This window comes from Apteryx mantelli, chromosome Z, assembly GCF_036417845.1.
Source record: "Apteryx mantelli isolate bAptMan1 chromosome Z, bAptMan1.hap1, whole genome shotgun sequence".
Classification (NCBI taxonomy): domain Eukaryota; kingdom Metazoa; phylum Chordata; class Aves; order Apterygiformes; family Apterygidae; genus Apteryx; species Apteryx mantelli.
In genome coordinates this window covers 24,187,275-24,205,030 of record NC_090020.1, presented here as the reverse complement: position 1 = coordinate 24,205,030, position 17,756 = coordinate 24,187,275, and the positions used below count along the sequence as shown (strand labels likewise).

Below are 17,756 nucleotides of genomic sequence, written 5' to 3'. Positions count from 1 at the left end.
AGTGCATTGCACAGTACTTGTCTCAATATAATGCACTCCAGAACATCCAAAAGGTTAGCTACAATTATTACAATATTACAGTATTTAATTTTTCTTGTATGTCTTCCTTTTTCAAAGACATTGCTTAGGTCTTGCATTGTGCCAAGTAAGAGCTAGATTTACTGTTTGTTTCAGACCCTAGCTATTTTAAATGTTTATGCTCCAATTTCTTTTTAAATTCATGAGCTTGTGCTTCATTCCAAAATAAGGTTGCATCCCTTCCTGTGGTTGACTCATAAATGCAGTACAAAAGCTTTATTTAATTATATAGAGGGTGCAATGCAGCTTTTCTCCCTCTTTCAATACACATACCCTCGGGTGCACATTCTATTTTCAGAAATTACAGGAAGATTTCTGTTGAACTGAGAAAACGTGCGGGGCTTTTAACCTGCGGCTTTGAGGAATGATTTATCGGATGTGTTCACAACCATTTTCTGTGCAACTCAAGAGCTCATCTTTAACAAAATACTTCAACAAAGCAACAGATGCCAAGAAATACTGTGCTGTTATAAAAGCAGTAAAAATACATTCTCCTTCCACCTTGCTTTCTTCACTGTGATATCTTCTGCATACTCCTGCATTTCTATACTTCTATAAATATTCATTTCCAACTCATCTTCCCACGTTCCTGCAAGAATCCTCACTCAGATATTTTATTTCATATATATAAATCAAAGTCATTAAAGCTTCAGATTTCACAATGGCATATAACTGCAATAAACATGATATCCTATACTAAGATGAAGAGACATTTTTGTATCATATTTTGCATATGTTTTGACAAGTCTGCAGAGGTTTCAAATAAAGTCACAACAAATTTGATAAATTGTAGTGAATCCCCAGCAGTTTGTAAGACCTTCAGAGTTTCTCATTGAAATGTCTTCAAAGATAAGAAATAATAAGCTTGAGCTTGCCTACACCTCTTCAAATGAAAATGAGAGTTCTTGATAGTCCCAAACTCTCATCTGCAGAATGTCAGAAGTCATGAACACTGGGTCTTGCAACATAGGTTTTGCCAAAATGAACATTTACAAAATTCAAGACCCAAGAGTATGTGTGCAGGGAGTTGCCTTAAAGAAATCAGTGATATTGGTAACATAAGTGAGGAAATTCTGCTGAAAATACATGAACATAGGTATTTCTTTAATTCAAAAAGATGATTCCACAAAGTAACCAGGGCTTATAGAAGTCAAATGGTCATGAATATTGTTATAAAAAAATCTATCAGTGATAAGCAATACTGGAATATTTTTCTGAGAAAAAAGCAGTGTCTCTTATAGTTTCATTATCAACATTCAGAAAAACTACACTCAAAATTAAAAAAAAGGTCTTGGAGAGAGAAACTCTCATAAGGTTAAGACCTAACCTGAAAGCTTTCCAGAGAAATATAAACTAGTGTACCTGCAGAAATTTACTACTGTTTCCATGTATTAAGATTTTGAGTTAGTTTTTCATGTCCTGAGATGTGTCTGACTGCTACATCTGTGGCACTTTGAAGCTCTCCTGGAGAGATAATTCAAAGAAAAGTATGTGTGATATAAAATCCTGTTATTGGTCCAGCCCCAAATCAAAGATATCAGAAAGTGTGAGAGTCTGAGTGAGTGTTATCACGGATTGTCAATTCCAGGTTCTGTAAGGACAGAAATATCCCCAAGTTAACAAGTGCTGTAGCTTTTGCTCTGAAGAAAATCCTGTCCTTCAGATCTGTGAGCTGAAGATAACACAGAAATGTCTACTGTTCAACCTGCTAATGAAACTTAGGGCTAGGGAGGAAACCAATATTACCTATATCTTTTCAGCAATTGCAGAGAAGCAAAATAAGTAGGAGTCTGTATAAGCCACTATCTACGTCATGCTAACTAACAAGATGATGGGCTGTGCCTACAAAGCCAACTGAATTCTTAACCCTTAGAAACAAATATAAGAAGCACATAAGATAAAAACGTTTCCGTGAGCTCATTTGAAAAGGCATTTTTACATTAGATACTGATAGATGCTTTGCTACCTCCACTGGGCAAGGCATGTATTCTTAAGAGACCTTTTCCTCTGTTTATTAAGTGAAAGCACACAAGTGATTGCTGAATAATTTGTGTTCTCCTTAACTGTGAGCAAGGAAGACCTCCAAACTAGGTATCCACATTATGACCCAGGTCTTGCCCTTTTGCAAATCTCCCAAACTTTGTATAGAAGAAGCCTGCAGGAATTGACTTGCGAGAGCAAACTCATCACTTCAAATGATTGAAAATATGATGAAAGCAGTGCACAATTCCACTTATCTGTAAAAGAAAATGTATATAGCATGTATGATAATCTGGAGGCTCCAGTTTTCTCATTTCAACTCAGCCTGAATTAAAAAGCAAGTTATTGATTTCCAAGCAAAATTTCATTTGCAAATTTAATCTTCTCTTTCTGTGCTGATTTCTTCTCTTTTTTTCAAGTTGCAAAAACTGTGTTTAATGAAGTTCTGTTTCCCATTTTTCTTAAAGCTTTGGAAACTCATATCTGAATTTATCCAGGTTTCAAAGTTCTCTTCTTTCTCTTCTCTTCTAACCTTGTTTTTCACCTCGGCATTCCACTCCTTTGAAATATAAATTTTCCCCAAATCTTGCTTCTCAACCCTTTCCTTCACACTTCACTCTGTTTCTTCACTCATATCCTATTTTTCTTCTCTACTCAACAAATCCTCATATCTTCAGATCTTCAGGCATTAGGTCTTGTTCAATGTCTCCTGGGTCCCAAGAGAGGCTGAGGTCTGTCAGCAATGGTACAGACAAAGGAAAATATATATAGAAGTTCAAATCTGAAGCTATTACATGTGGCATCCAGAGCATGTACAGCAAACAACCCAAGATAATGAATGACGAAAGATCTAAAAGTAATAAAATCAACCTATCTGCTGTACAGTGAAATGGAAGGAACTAGCAGACTGTTTAGAGGGGAAGTTGTTGAGAGGGGTGACAGAAACAGAAGGTTTAGTACTTGTTCCCAAATTGTACTTCGCAGCGTTCACATGGAATCATATATATATATTTTGTTTCTGAAGTGGCAATGTTTCAATTAAAGTTTGATCAAAATGTATCACAGCAGTCCATGATAAACTTAGCCTCTGTATAAAATTGTTGGGGGGAGAGAGAATGTGGGAGTTAATACAGGGTCTTTCATGGTAATCCACAATGATATCAACGTACAGTGTAAGCCAGATTCAGGTTAAAAAAAAGTGCTGAGATGTAGGTGGTGTGGTTTTTGTTTTTGTTTTTACTAATGGCTATTCTCTGCAGATGAATCCAGATGTTTTGGTACAAATACAGACAATGTATTTAGGTAACATACAAGGACACTGAATGCCTTGTGTACCTGTTTCAGGGATGCGCTATGTTACAATGCACTGCTCTGTAGGCATTCTAGTTGATTGGATAATTTCAGGCTGATTTTTCATCAGAAAAATCCCTCTGGAGCATTCCTTAGGTTTTAATAACACTGGCTTCAAATTCAAGTCAGTAAACTCCAGCGAAGTTGAGGGAATTGCCTCAAGAATGAAACGGGTTTGCTATTTTGCTATTAAGATTCATGGAGTTTCCTCGCCCCTGAAGCGAAAAGGCAGGGTACAGGGCAACATTGTCAAATGAAATTAATTTAGAGGTGGTTATATACAGGCACTGCAGAACACACTTTGCGGTTCGATTACTGCTTTCAAACAATAAAAAAACCCTACAACTGCTAAAGACCACTCTTTGGAAACCTGAGAGGAAATGAATGAAACAGCAGCGTGACCCAGTCTTACGACAGTGAGTACAATAATACCATGCTCAGAATGATTTATTGAATGCTAATAAATACCTTCAGATATTCCCCCCAGCAAGGACTATTTCACTGCAGTTTTTAGGCAAACAGAAATGTAATCCAGGGCTGCACGCTAAAAGCCATTGCAAATGTATGCAGATGTCAGCACTGGGGAAAAGTAAACCCTGCAAAAGTAGAAACATAAATAGAAAGCCTCCACTGTGAAAAGAAAACCCTAAAATTGCTACTAAGTTAAGTAAAGAAGGGTTTGAAGGCCTATGAAAGGTACAGATACCAGAACTATAAACACTCAAACCAGCCACATATCCTTTGCTAAAATGTTCAGACTCCTGCATCTAAAAAGATAAAAAATTATTCTGAAATTGCAGGACTTCACAAGATTTCACCGTATGCAGTGACAAGGCTGTTTACCTGTCTGAACCTGACAGTAAATAGAAGCTCAAAGTCAGTGTGAGAACTGAAATTTTAAAATAAACCTACTCTAAACTTTAGACAAGGATGAGATTCTCTTTGCAAACAAATCAGGCCTGCAGATCTGAAAAGACTTGACAGCATATTTAACAGAACTTGGAGTGCAGAGAGGAGAAACCTTTATGGAAGGTGGAAAAGGATGAAAGAAGAAAAATGTTTCATTGAGGATTATTTCCTTGTATGATTCTGAGCACACTGATTCTGAGTTGTGTGCATATTATACGGAAGAGTAAGACGAACAGAATGAAACAGAGTTTGCAAGAGAAAAACAAGTCTAGACTGATAGGCCAGCTATAGGAAAAGCTCTAGAGAAGAAGGATTTATCAGACGACTAGCAGACATACAGAAAGAAAGTACCCAAGTGTAGAAGAAAAAAAGACAGAACAACAACCATTTCTTGTCTTGGATTGTTTGGCACACCAATGCGCAATGTCATGCTTTGAATGAGATTGCTGGCCCATCACAGCAGGGCTTGCTTCTTACACCGTATTATGAAGTGCAGCACAATGGAGCTCTACTCTGCACATAGCTTTGGGGTATAACATTAATAAGAGGACCTACACTTTTTAAATGAATAAAAAAGAGTTTCTGAGTTCTGAGGACAATTTGGTGATCATTATGTTTGACAGTGGAGTGTCAGTCTCATCTTCTTTGTCCCCACAGTCCATGTCCAGACAACTGGCAGGGTGCAATAATGCACTTACAACATGCATTATTATAATCTAAACCCTATGATCTAAACAAATCCTTTCAATCTAAAAAAATGTTAAAGTCCTTGACTTACCTATAAGGACAGAGCTCCCAGGACTGATGGTCATTTTTGTTCCTGAAGTGGAGGTCAGCACTGAAGGAATGGTGGTCCCAGTTGTTGAGAGCACTGCTGTCAAATCTTCTAGCTGAGAAAGTGGTTGTGGAGGTTCTGGAAATGGATTGAAAGACTTAGGTGATGAGCAACACTATAGCAGAAAAAAATCTCAGAGACATCATAAAACCTACCGCCAACACCTGCTGCATTATTTGCCATGCTGGAACATTACCATTTCAAAGGGGCACCCTAAACAACCTTGAGCAACTACTGTTAGTATACTTTGCCTGATGTTTGAGCTAGGTATGGCTCAGTATGACCAAATCAAGGAAATCTGCCTGAAGGATACCATGGCATTCTTATCTTACCCTCTTTGTGCGTGATTAGGCTATGTGGTATCAGCAGGTACTGCAGCTTGGAACAGACGGCAAATTTACACTGCATAGCAGCCTCATCAAATGTCTATGGAAGTCAATGGAAAACTTTTTACTGTCTGCTAGAAACCGATCAGGCCATGATTAAATACAGTTATAACACTGCCAAATCCTATGGTATATTTAGGCAGAACTCCAAATGACTAAGCGTTCAAAGAGCTCAAGAGGATCAGTCTGTGCTAAGAACAGGAGGATTAGTCCTTTGCTAACCATAATGCTGTCTTTAAAACTGACTGTGTTGTGTGTTGCTCCCCATTTTGTTTGTCACAGAAATTACAGGATATTTGATTTAAGTGAATGGTGGCATCATCCCCTTCAATTAAGTCAACACACACACAGAGCAGGTTTTCTTCTGCTGAGCACATTCAGTGCCAGAAGTGTGAGTCATGGATGCTTGAGCTACTTCTTTCCATCAAGAAACGAAGAAAGTGATTTGCCTACAAACATAAGCAGCTTGCATAACTTACGGTAATTTTGCATTTTTAAAAACTAAGCCATTTATCAAGATCAGGAAAGGATCTAAAAGTCATGTGGGAGTTCTGATTTACAGTCTGAAACCTGGCTGGTCTTCTTTTGCAGAATTTTTTAGATCAAGTTGGCCAGTCTGGAGTCACAGGGGATCCCTGCAAACATGCAGCGAGTGGCTTTGGTGTTGCCTGTAAAACTGTGAGATCTGTCACTTTAAAACTTCCTCTTAAAACAGCATCATCTATGGACCCTGTGCTTACCATGGTCATGAAAGCTGAGATTTGTAATGGGTGCTTTAATGGCATGGTGCCAAAAATATGTACAAGGTTACAAAACTTGAGCACTTTGTTGTCAAAGGTACAGAAACATTCACATAACCTGCGTGGATCAGTCATCTGCCAAGCACTGAGAAATGATAGACATCAGTTAGTAGGAAAGGAAAGCCCTTTCCTACAGGCCCAATTAATTAATTACCAGTGGCGACTGGTAACACTTTCATGCATGCTTCACAGCTGACATTGTCTTTTCATATGACCCAGCTAAACTTTCTGTCTGCTACCAAGAAACCCAAGACAAAGTAAACTTCACTCTCCACTGAACTCGGTGCTTTCTAAAAGTGCACTGGGTTTATGCACCTGTTAGTGAGGTGTGAAATTGGTCAGATTCACACAGCCATGTACCGGAAAGGGTGCTGATCAGAGGCAGAGTACTTCACAGGGAAAAATTGTAATTGTTCTCATTTCAGGAGAGTCACCATTTAAGAAAAGGTTAATAAATGAGCTTAGTGCTTTTCTTAGCCAGTAAGTCTGAGCAGTGAAACCAAAAATCTCAGGATGGGGGAAGGTCTCCATGCTTAAACATTTTCTCTTTATCCACCAAGCTCCTTTTATCACCACCTTGCTGGTGATGGTGCCCAGAGAACTAACACAGACAGATTTATCTTCTTCATTGATGAACAGGACTGTATGTCATTCTCTCTTTCTATACCCTCTGATTAGCTCTGAAGGCTAATTGCTGCATAGTCTGTGTTACTACTGCTGCAAGTGTAAAATGTCCTGAACTTACCAAGAACCAGCAGCTGAGTGCTTTCAGTTACCTCCCCACGAAGATTGGCTGCCTTGCACGAGTATAACCCCTGGTCTGACAGAGACACATTTGCAATCAGCAGTGACCCGTCATGCAATTGGTGAGCAGAGTGCAGCTTGACTTTGTTCTTAAACCAAGTAACTTCTGCTTCAGGAACACCTGGAAAAACATTGGCAAAACAAAACACAAGTAATATTAGTGGGTGCTGAGTGGTGTTATGGTCACTAGCCAAAAGGTTAAGATAGAACAATTAAAACAACCTTTTAATACAACTTCCAAGTGACTTTTTTTGCAACTCAGAAGTGCTTAGTCAGCTCTTTCACGGCATCTGCCTTTATATTTCTTAGGTCTCTCTGAGATGGGGAAGAAGAGTTAAAACAGAATTGAAGTCTTCCCTATTAGTATCCCAGAACTGTACAAGTGAACTCTGAACTCACCACTCTTAAAGAAAGCCTGTACTGGATCAGAACAAAGGTTAATCTAGCCTAGTATCCTGTCTCTGACAGCAACCATAAGCTGATACCTAGGGAAAAGTAAGAACAGGACAAGCATATACAATGCTTTCTGCTAACACTCTCCCAGCCTCCCACTACTTTTGGCTCAGGAACTTCCTGAACCAGAAGTCGTTTCTGTGTATTTAGTAACCCTCCATGACTTTTTCTGCAGTGAATTTGTTCGACCTCTCTTTGAACTTATGCAAATGGTTAGGATTTACATCTTTAGAAAAGTAGTTTCTCTGGTCTAAACGGGAGTCTTCAGGCAACAGATTGTCACAGATTCATTACCCACTACATGAAGAATTTTCTCCTTTTGTGTGTTTTGAGCAAAGGTCCAACCAGCTCTGTTTGGTGCTCTCCTGTAGGAACAGGCTCTGATCTGTACTTAGCAGGACTGCTCTCTCAGTAGATGGTGTTCCTTAGGTATAGAGATCTCTGCCTCAGTTTAAATGCCCACCAGGTCAGTCAGTGTTGCCTGACTGCAGAACAGTTAGTTTATTGTAAATGGTATTTGGAAGTCTGAATGGACATGATAGACCTGTGTGGCTGTGGCTGTGAGGAAACAGTTACTGTGTGGACCCATGGCTGTGAGGATTAGCATGTCACTCATCCTGGTAACTGCTGGAGTGCGTGCTCTCCCATTTGCTCTCCCACTTGCAGTACCTTCTGTAAGTGGGACCCAATTCCTCCTTCACATGATTGTGCAGTTTCCTTGTATTTACTGTTAGGTAAGAACATGCTCATAGGTGGCTATTTCACAGTGACATATTCCTCTGTCCATCATCAGCACCCTTCTGATTGTATATTCACATCACAAAACAGAAGTCACTCTTTTTGACAATTCTGTGGTCATGGCAGCAGAAATACCTCAGACTCCACTCGCTGAGAATGACCAGCCACTCTTCTGTATTCTTACTGACTGGCTGATTGCAAACGTGCCACTAAGCAAGAGCAGTTATAAGTGGAGAAAGGAAGTTTTGCCTTTCCTTCATATCAAAGCATTCTGGTTATTTTCCACCTCCCCCGGAGCCACCTGGTGACTTTGCCAAGACACCTGGAAGAAGTACATCCGGGTTTGGTGGCCAGGATGGAAAACTGAAGCCCTGTAAGGGCAGAAGGTCTCATCCACATTCAGGCAGTAGCAGGAAACAGGCTACACAAAATACAAGTAGGGCTTTTCTCATTTTTGTCCAAGGGCAAATAGAATACGTTAATCTGGACCCCTTACAGCATATCCAGGGTAGTAAATATTCTTGGCTATATTGCTATTTTCAAACATTTACCCAGCTTTTTTAAAAGGATAGGCTGCTGGCCTATTTCTGAACCCCAGTCAGGACAGGACCAGTACAGTGCTTTCCATCTGGCTGCTACTCTTTGACCTATGTGGCCTGGGTGGGCTGACCACCACTTCAAACCTCACTCTGATTCTTTCCACAGTGCTAAGGCAGAGTCCTCAGGGGAGTTCAGACAACTGCTGGATACCAAACAACCTCAAGGCTTGAGCTTATTCAGGCCTGCATATTTATTGTGTGTCTGTAGCAGGGAAGTTGGAGAGGTCATTTCTGGAGGGTGAAGGAGAGAAAATGGAGACTCTTCCAGTTCTGCAGTTCTTGAGATGACAAAATACTGGCATCTCAGCACTTCTCCTTTCAATGCCACCCTCGTGCAGGGATGATCCATTCTCTTTTTTGCTATAAGCTTCTTACAGTGCACAGATTTTCATCTTATGCATATGGACAAACTTAGGCATGGAAGTACCAGAAGTTAGATCTCAGAAAGAAACAATCACAAGTTTATAAAATTATAAAACTGAGCTTTCTCCCATCTCCACCAGGGCTCCTCTTTATTTTCTCTGAGCTTTAAGACTGAACTTGGGTAGTACTTTCCATTTTTTCTTGAAAATAACGCAGACTAAGTGCGACTAGTAGGAGAAGAGGGGGGATGAGGAGTGCTGAGAAGGATAAAGAAGGATGGAAAGAGACATGAAGGCTGAGGCTCTCACATGACCACAGTCTCCACAAGCTGAGACTTAAAGTAAATAAACACAAACAGACAGAATTAGTGACTATGATAGTTGGCAACATTTTGTTACACTAATTTGCTTCTTGCAGACAACTGCTCAAATAGTCTTAGTCCAGAAAGGCAGATTCTTCTTGTATGCACTTGTTTCAGCAGGGGAAGAACCAGCAAGGAGCTAAGGGTAAGACTCACTGTTTTAAATTTAGGAAAGATGTGTTAAACTTACAAGAGGCCCAGCACCTCTGAAAACACCCTCTGCAGCATACAATGTTTATTCTTCCTCTGACTTTAATCCAAAGCTTCCACACTAAATGCAAATGATTTGAAACCAAGTATAACTGTTCCTACAGATTGGTTTAGCAAAGACAATCAGTGTTGTCAGTGGCAGTGAGTAACAACAACATTTTCCTGTGTGCTTCCACCTTTAGCGACATGTATAGTCCTCAAGTATTTCAAGACAGGAATAGGATACAGCCAGTACAGATGTGAGCAAAACCACTATTGCATAGCATTGCCACGAGGGGTAGCAAGAGCATTTCAGTCAGTTTTTTTGGGCAATGGTGAATGACAGAGGGCAGAGTCCTCCAGGCTGAGTTTACTTGCTTTGCAGAAACAATCACAGAGACTGAATGTCTGAGAGGTGTGAGCTGGAGACAAACCTCACTTTGCTGGGCAGGCAAGGCATTAGGTGGTGAATAGTTATCCAAGTCTGTTCTTCAGCTTTCCTCTCCATCACTGTGCATGTATCCATCACAACAAAGGGTGTCTGGAATATGTAGCAAGCAGAATTGTGCATTCTGATCAAGATAATTTTGCTAAAACAGGAGCATTTGGGAAAGGAAGAAGAGCAATACAAGGAACTAGCAGTAATGACTTGTTTTTCATACCACAAGATTCTGAAATAGTAACTTGTGTGTCATAATCCGGCATAGTTGATGAATAAATATGTGTCAAAAAGCAAAGTAAAAACTCAGAAAAGATAACCTTCAGCATATAAATGAAACACAGAAGAAAGAAGTATATGGGAGTGTTGCAAAAGTGTGAAAACACAATGAAAATCAGACAGAAGGCTATACAAGCAAAGACCGCTGTGATATGTTTTTAGTCACTATTTCAAATCAGCTTTGAATCAATAGTGATTGCTGGTATACTGGCACATGATGCTTTGCAGGCAAGTGTCTCTCTTGGAAGCCCTATGGCTTGAAAGACACCACTTAGGGATCCCCTAAGGACCAGGTTTTTAAAAACAGTTCCCCCTTCCACATCCAACTTTGTTTTCAATAATAACTTGGTCCAGCTTGAGCAAATTTTCTGGAACCCAAGTGAATATCTCTGCGTGGAACTACACTGTGCCAAAGAAACATACTTCAAGTCCTGAACTCAACAGAAAGCTTTCTAAAGATACTGATGTGATACAAATTGCTCCCTATCTAGAAGTGAAGCTGGTCCCAAAAATCAAATTGCCCATGCTAGAAAGGCTTTTGGCTTTCTGCAGCTTGCAGAAAATCCTCCAGCTGGAAGTCACTAGCACCTGCAGAGCTGCTGAATGACTTTTGGGTGGGAGTTATTTTGTTTAGGCTCAGCTTTGGAGAAGCCTGGGGTAGAGCATACTCACCTAACCATGTTTTTAAAACATGCTTTGCCTCCATAAACAGAGGGGCAAAGTCATATCACATGAAATGTGACTGATTTTTCCGGATTGAACAAACACCCATAGCACAGTTTCCTGGTATAACCAAAGGACAGTTTGATGCTGAGGCAATTCATATCAGGGGCCAATTAAACTGTAATACATCCAGGATGATTTTGCTTTCTCTTGTCATATTACTAACATCTATAGATTTCATTTCACAGTACAGATTTTTGACAGTGCTTATGCCTTTCATAAAAAGCTAAAGAGCTATACAAAATGACTCCCTAGGCTCTGTTAATGTTCTCTTTCATTATCTCTTATTTTTAAGAACCCTCCTCCAGGCCTATCAGCACCTGCCAGCAGCAAGTGTGTATTTCTGTCTTGTGACATTAGGAGCAGCTTTAGATAATGTCATAATTAACCCTTACGCTTAATATTCCTCTTATAAATATTCATTCTGCTGTCCTCCTGATTGTCAATAAAGGCCCATCTTATATGAGTCAGAATGGCAAGAACAAGTCCATGCATAAAACTACAATACAGACTACACAGCACAGTGATAGATATGCAGCTTTGAATGATGAGATGAAATGGACAAGGAAAGAAGGGCACCAAAATCTCATCTGGAACAACTCTCAGTTGTTATACTGGTTCTGAGGCATCCTGAAATAACAAGAGGGAAAGTACTAGAGGAAAAAAAGAAGATGGCTTTACAAAGCTGTGTGAAGAGATTTTTTCATCTGGATGAGCCTCCACATAATTTCTGAATCTGTCTTATAATTATTTGCATGTCATTCTCACCTTCTAATTTCTTTTTTATTATCAGATGTTATTGCATTAACCACTGCACCTGAATTTACTATGCTTTGGTAGCCGTCTCATTGCTACTGCCTTCTGGGAACTCTGGCAAACTATACAGTCCTCAAGTTCATCTATATGGGAGAAATTATTTAGAAATTTATTAATATGACACATTTGCTGAAGCAATAATTCATGTTATTCTTCTTACAATTGATCATTCTGAGAAGAATGATCAAAAACATTAAAAGATTGGATAATCATAATCCTGATGTGGATGATCAAAATCAAAGAATTGTGCTTACACTAGAAGGAAAACTATGCTTAGTATCAGGTTCCTTAACAGTTTTTATGAGTTGGTATCTTTTCCAGGCATAGGTGAGGCAGTTCATAGAATCAATCCAGTCCTGTATCTTTTCCCATATGTCACATTCTGTATAATTCTTATCGATGCTGAATTATTAATACTATTTGTATGAAAATAGGATTAGAGGGCCTCTAAAATTCTCCTGCCCTAACTTCTCATTCTCTTATTCCACATGTAACATCACAGCTTGTGGTTTATGACTGTATCATAATTTCAATAGCACTAATCTCTGGTGTCACATGATAATTGGTGTTTTCTGTGGGGCAGCAGCAAGAGATAAATACCCATAAAGAAAACTATGATTTAAGCAAATTTCTTCAGTATCACAGATGAACGCAGTATTCTGTGATATTGGTGATGCTGGTGAGGCAACAGTGATGCTCCTAGATAGTAAAAAAGCCTGGAAATATAGATTACACGCTCTCTCGGGAGAGAAGGCAGTGATTCTGCTGTGACACTGCTAAAATTTTCCATCGTGGATATACAGTCTCATGGTAGGTAGGCTTCATATATTGCTAGGGGTGATTTTCCTGTCAGAACAGGCACTGAATTGGTGTTCCTCCCTCTTGCCCTGGCCATACTTTGCTCATCTCCTGTAGTTTTCTGATGTAATAAGGACTGTGGCAACTTTGTTCTGCCACATTCTATTCTTTTCATCATGTCTTTATATTGATAGAAAATGGCCACATTTCCTAAATTAGCAATCACTGTATATACCTATAGGTCCTTTCTATCTACTGCTGCTGAGGGAAACCAAAGAAAGAAATCCCAAATAATTGATGTTCCTGTTATACTTAGTCTCTTTCATACACTGTCAGTGTAGGTGGCCATGCAGAGGCTTTGGGAAGAATACAACTTTCCTCTCCTTCCCTGAAAAGCATTTGAAAGTGATCTGCTTGCAATGGAGTGAGCATGTTGAGAAGACAACAGAATTTCTGAACTTAATCCTTCATGAACCAGTAGGAAAAAACGATACTGTATTTTTCTTTCATGAATCCCACTGAATGTAATTAATTCATTGGGTATCCCAGCCTAATACTGAGTTCCACATGTCATGTGGATTGTCTTTATCCCCAGTGACACCTACTGTGCATGCCTCACTAAGTAAGAGATGACCAAACAGTGCAAATATGAGCCGAATACCCATTGAAAGAAGGAGCCCTCACAACCACTAACTGCTTAATGTGAGCAGGAAACATCACAGAAAGCAGGACACTGTTGTCTATTTGCAGTACAGGTGTTTATTTGCAGTCATCTGAAGTATCTGGTAGAAACAAGGAGCTAATGCAAGGATATAAGGGGCTTCATACAAGTCTCCACAGCAGATATTCACGTAACATCTGCATGGCTCACTTTGGGTTTTGTAAAATGCTCCCCTCCTCTACCCTTCATCCTATGCATGAAAGTATAATGAATTTAAGATTTGGTCCTGGGTCTTTAGAGATTTCCCAGCTCTCCCCCTTCTTTTCCCCCACTGTCTCCACCTCAGCTACCTACCATTACCTTTCCACCAACAGCCTTAGGACTGCAACATACAGAGAGGGTTAACCTTATTTGGTTGCTATTGACAACAGGCAAACTACCATTGTAAGAGCAAAGGTCATTATGTCTCTGGTTGAAAAATAGTGTCAGTGAAATCCCAGTTGCAGTGGAATTTCTCTAAACTTCTGCATCTCAAGATTAAAAAAAAAAAGAAAAATCAGAAAGAGTGTGCTAACATGGCTTTCATTTTGAAAATAGAGTTTGGCAATAAAAGAAGGAACTAACTGGGGTATACTTTCTGAGCCCCATCATTGAGAAAATGAATCATGCTTATATCCCAGCAAACATCCTCAACAGGTAGGAAAGACTAACAATTTTGTTGTGTCCACATTGTAATGTGCATCTATAACAAAGATGACTGCCCTGCAGTCCCGGCCCAATTTTTGTAAGTCTCCATGCTTTTCTTGTTAGTGCCGATAAAAGTAGGACAATTTCTATACTAAGAATTAACAGAGGGAAAGAAATTTGGCTGAGTCACAGAAAACTGAGACCATGATGTTTCATCCAGCTGTACGTGGAGAAGTCAATACAGCAAAGAACCCCACAGAAAGTCATAGCTGTAGGTGCCAGCAGGGCAGACCGAGTCATTTCTCACCTGCAACCTGGCAGCTAATGGTAACGTTTGCTCTCTTGATTGTTTTCACTGTGCTTCCAATATCAACAGTGACAGTAGGCAATTCAGTGTTGATCACAGTAGCTCTTGATGACTTTATCAGTGGTTTTCCTGTGTAAAAGAAGCACCACAGTTTACCAAATCAAGCACACTAGACTCCCACAGGGCATCTAGTCAACAATACACTCTGTAAGGAAGTAGTTACAAGGACAGCTAAGTAGCTGCATATGGGGCAATGCTGGTGTATGAGGTGACCTGCTCTTTATGATATTACAGTATCACTGAATTCCATGGGAAAGATGCCTTGGGGGAAAAAAGAAAGGATACTTTGGGCAGAGGCAGAGTAGCATTAAAGTCATATGTGCACATATGAGAACCAGCTGAATCAATAAACAGCAGTACAAGTGGACTGCAGCAAGATCTTTGCCTGATACTGCAAGCCAAATACCACCATTTGCCAAAGGCCAAACATAGGACAAATAAGCCTGAGTGGTGGCTACAGGCACATTAATAATGCAGGAGGTTTAGAGCAACATGAAAGCTGTTTCCACACATCTGTCATGTTTCTTTAACCCAAAGTGGAAGCATTAGGATCACTAAAGGGAAGATCTGACCATAACTGGAAAGTTTTCTCCTAATGGCTAATGTAAGATGAAGGACATAATACAAGCTCCTCTCTGTAATATGATCAGTTCTGCCTATGGTAACAGTGTTATGTGTTAACATTGTGTATTTCTTAACAAAGATGCCTGCTCTACCAGCAACAAACAATTCAGATTGTTTTCTCTAGACTTCCAACATCAGCATTACAGTAAGCAAGTGGGCATTGGTCAAGATGTCACCCTATTGTTGTGCCTGTCTATGTGAAATTAGCTATGGAGTTACCCACCATCAGGGATGCTAGGACACTTCGGCAACTTATAACATAGTGGCACTGTAAAGGTATGTCCATGCAAAACAGTTCAACTAAAGAGACACTCAGGCTTAGCTCTGAGTGAAGGGAATGAAGTACCAGGGGTGTCTGAGTTACATTAAGGCAGCCCTCGGTCTGAGCCAAAGTGCCCTGCAGGCAGGATGCTGGCAAAAGGAACAGAACATGAGTGAGCCCAACATGACTGTATTGCTTTTAATGGTATGGGACTTAGGTGTTTTTGTCTCAGTGTTATAAACTCATCTTTATCCAAAAATCTAGGACTAGAAGCTTTTTTCTTCTTCAAATAAATGGTCAATTACAAACCAGGTTCAAATATCATCATTTGATTCCAGAAGCTGGAGTTTTAAGCTAATGTGTACCACTGGTTTCGTCTGTCAGTCTGGAAGTGGCCTAGGAAGAACAGATGCAGGTGTCAAAAGGAATGTGGTTACACTGAACTCATGGAGAGTTCTGAAAATCTCATTTAGCCCTAACTAAAAATTGCTGCATATAGCTGTAATTCCAGGGCATTTAAAAGATGCTTTTTATTTGGAATCTCTACCAGATCAGTATATCTTTCTTCTTTTCATGCTCTAATGCCTAAGAATAGTAAAGTAAAATATTGCACTTTATTGCTGAAATATTTCCACAAGTTTTGATGCTTTGTGGCAATGACTAAATCATAAAGAAAGAAAAATACTTAAGCTATCAACAAGCCTGTTATTTTCCTGATTGGTTCCCACAATCTCATCATAAGATTAAAGTTCTGTTAGCTGTTCAGACAACTGAAGAGTAGCAAACCATTCAGACAAATGGAAGCATATTCCACTGTCTTTCTTCTATGCATGTGCTAAACTAATCAGAAAATTCTTCAATGAAATAAGCTTTTGGCCACCTTCCTAATCCCTCTAAATATGGTCTCAGCTTTCCAGTCTTTTGGAGAAAGTATTTCCATTATGCCAAAAGGTTTGTTGCATTGTTCCAAAAACTGCTCAGTATCTTATTTTGATATTTATGGCCTAATTTTATAAGATGTTCAAGTTGGATGTGAGATGCTCATGTATAGCAGCTCCTAAGCAGAGTTTAGCTTGAGTCTTTGAGGCATGTAAATTTATCTAAACAAATTAAACTATAACCTTGATAGTTAATTACATTAAAAGAGCTATTGGTCTACCTATCCCACACATATATATACCTAATGCTCAGCTTACTTTTCTACAGTTTCATACCAAGTTGTCTCCACAAAATAACATTATACAAACACTATGATTTGACTAAAGATTTCCAAACCCACTGGAACAATGTGGACAGTATAGCAGTTTTGACTGACCACTTTCAAACTTCATGTTCAGATTCCTGCTGGTGCATCACCAGAATTATACTGTGAAACTGCTACTCATAAAGCACTGTACCACCTTAGCAGCAGTACCACTGCCCTGGATTCAGCAGAGATACTCCTGATCTGCGCTAGTGTAAGAAGGGTCAGTCTCTCTGTTTTTACCTACATATAATGTATATAGCTTTGATGTAGCTCATCCCTTTCTGCCCTGGAGATTCAGCTCAAAGGGACAGACAGGGGCTCTTTCCCATTGGTTTAACAAAGACTGTGGGAGCTTTGCTGCTGGCCATTGCTGCATACTTAGATTTCCTTACACTCCTCTATTTGGAAATTATCTCTGTGTTTGGTGTCAAAAAAGACTCAAGCTCATCAACATCTATTGCTCCCTTTAGTCATCTATGTGTGCATTGGCAGCTGACAGTCACTGCACACTGGAGCCATCCGAATGCCTCCACATTTTGGAACTGGCATAGTGAAACAGCAGCCTGAACCCTCAAACACAGAACTACAAATCAGCTTTCTAGTATTCCTAAAGTGTTTCCTTTCATCTTTGTGGTAAATCGGATCCTGCTTTTCCTAGACTTCTCTGCCTTGTCACAGTCCTTCACTGGTGACTGTCTTCTTTCCCTTTATTTTCTGCAACAGCTTGTCATTCATTTTTTGCTGCCTAGTCCCTCTTCTACCAGTCCTGCTGTGGTTGTGAGCCTGCTGAAACTACCTACCAACTTACTCTGAAGAAGTTGGATTCATGTACAACCTCCTATTTCCCTTTATTTTTTATCTGGGTGGGTTTTCTTTAGAATTGAAATCTAAACTAACAAAAGCTATTTAGTCTGGTGTAAAATTGAACCATTACTAGAGGAATATAAACACAAAAGTTAATATCTTGTGAAATTCTATTTGCCAGCAACTGAGTGTCAGTTCTCGTGCC

General features: G+C 39.6%; 1 protein-coding gene across 1 annotated transcript in view; it reads right to left on the bottom strand.

Moving 5' to 3' along the window:
• The window catches only part of ADAMTSL1 (ADAMTS like 1), a 199,956-nt gene that overhangs the window by 24,341 nt on the left and 157,859 nt on the right, over positions 1–17,756 (bottom strand). The window contains exons 20-22 of the mRNA XM_067315970.1: positions 14,556–14,684; positions 7,084–7,263; positions 5,096–5,230 (exon numbers count right to left, since the gene is read on the bottom strand). Coding sequence (XP_067172071.1) covers positions 5,096–5,230; positions 7,084–7,263; positions 14,556–14,684 — 444 coding nt within the window. The remainder of the gene's footprint in view (positions 1–5,095; positions 5,231–7,083; positions 7,264–14,555; positions 14,685–17,756) is intronic.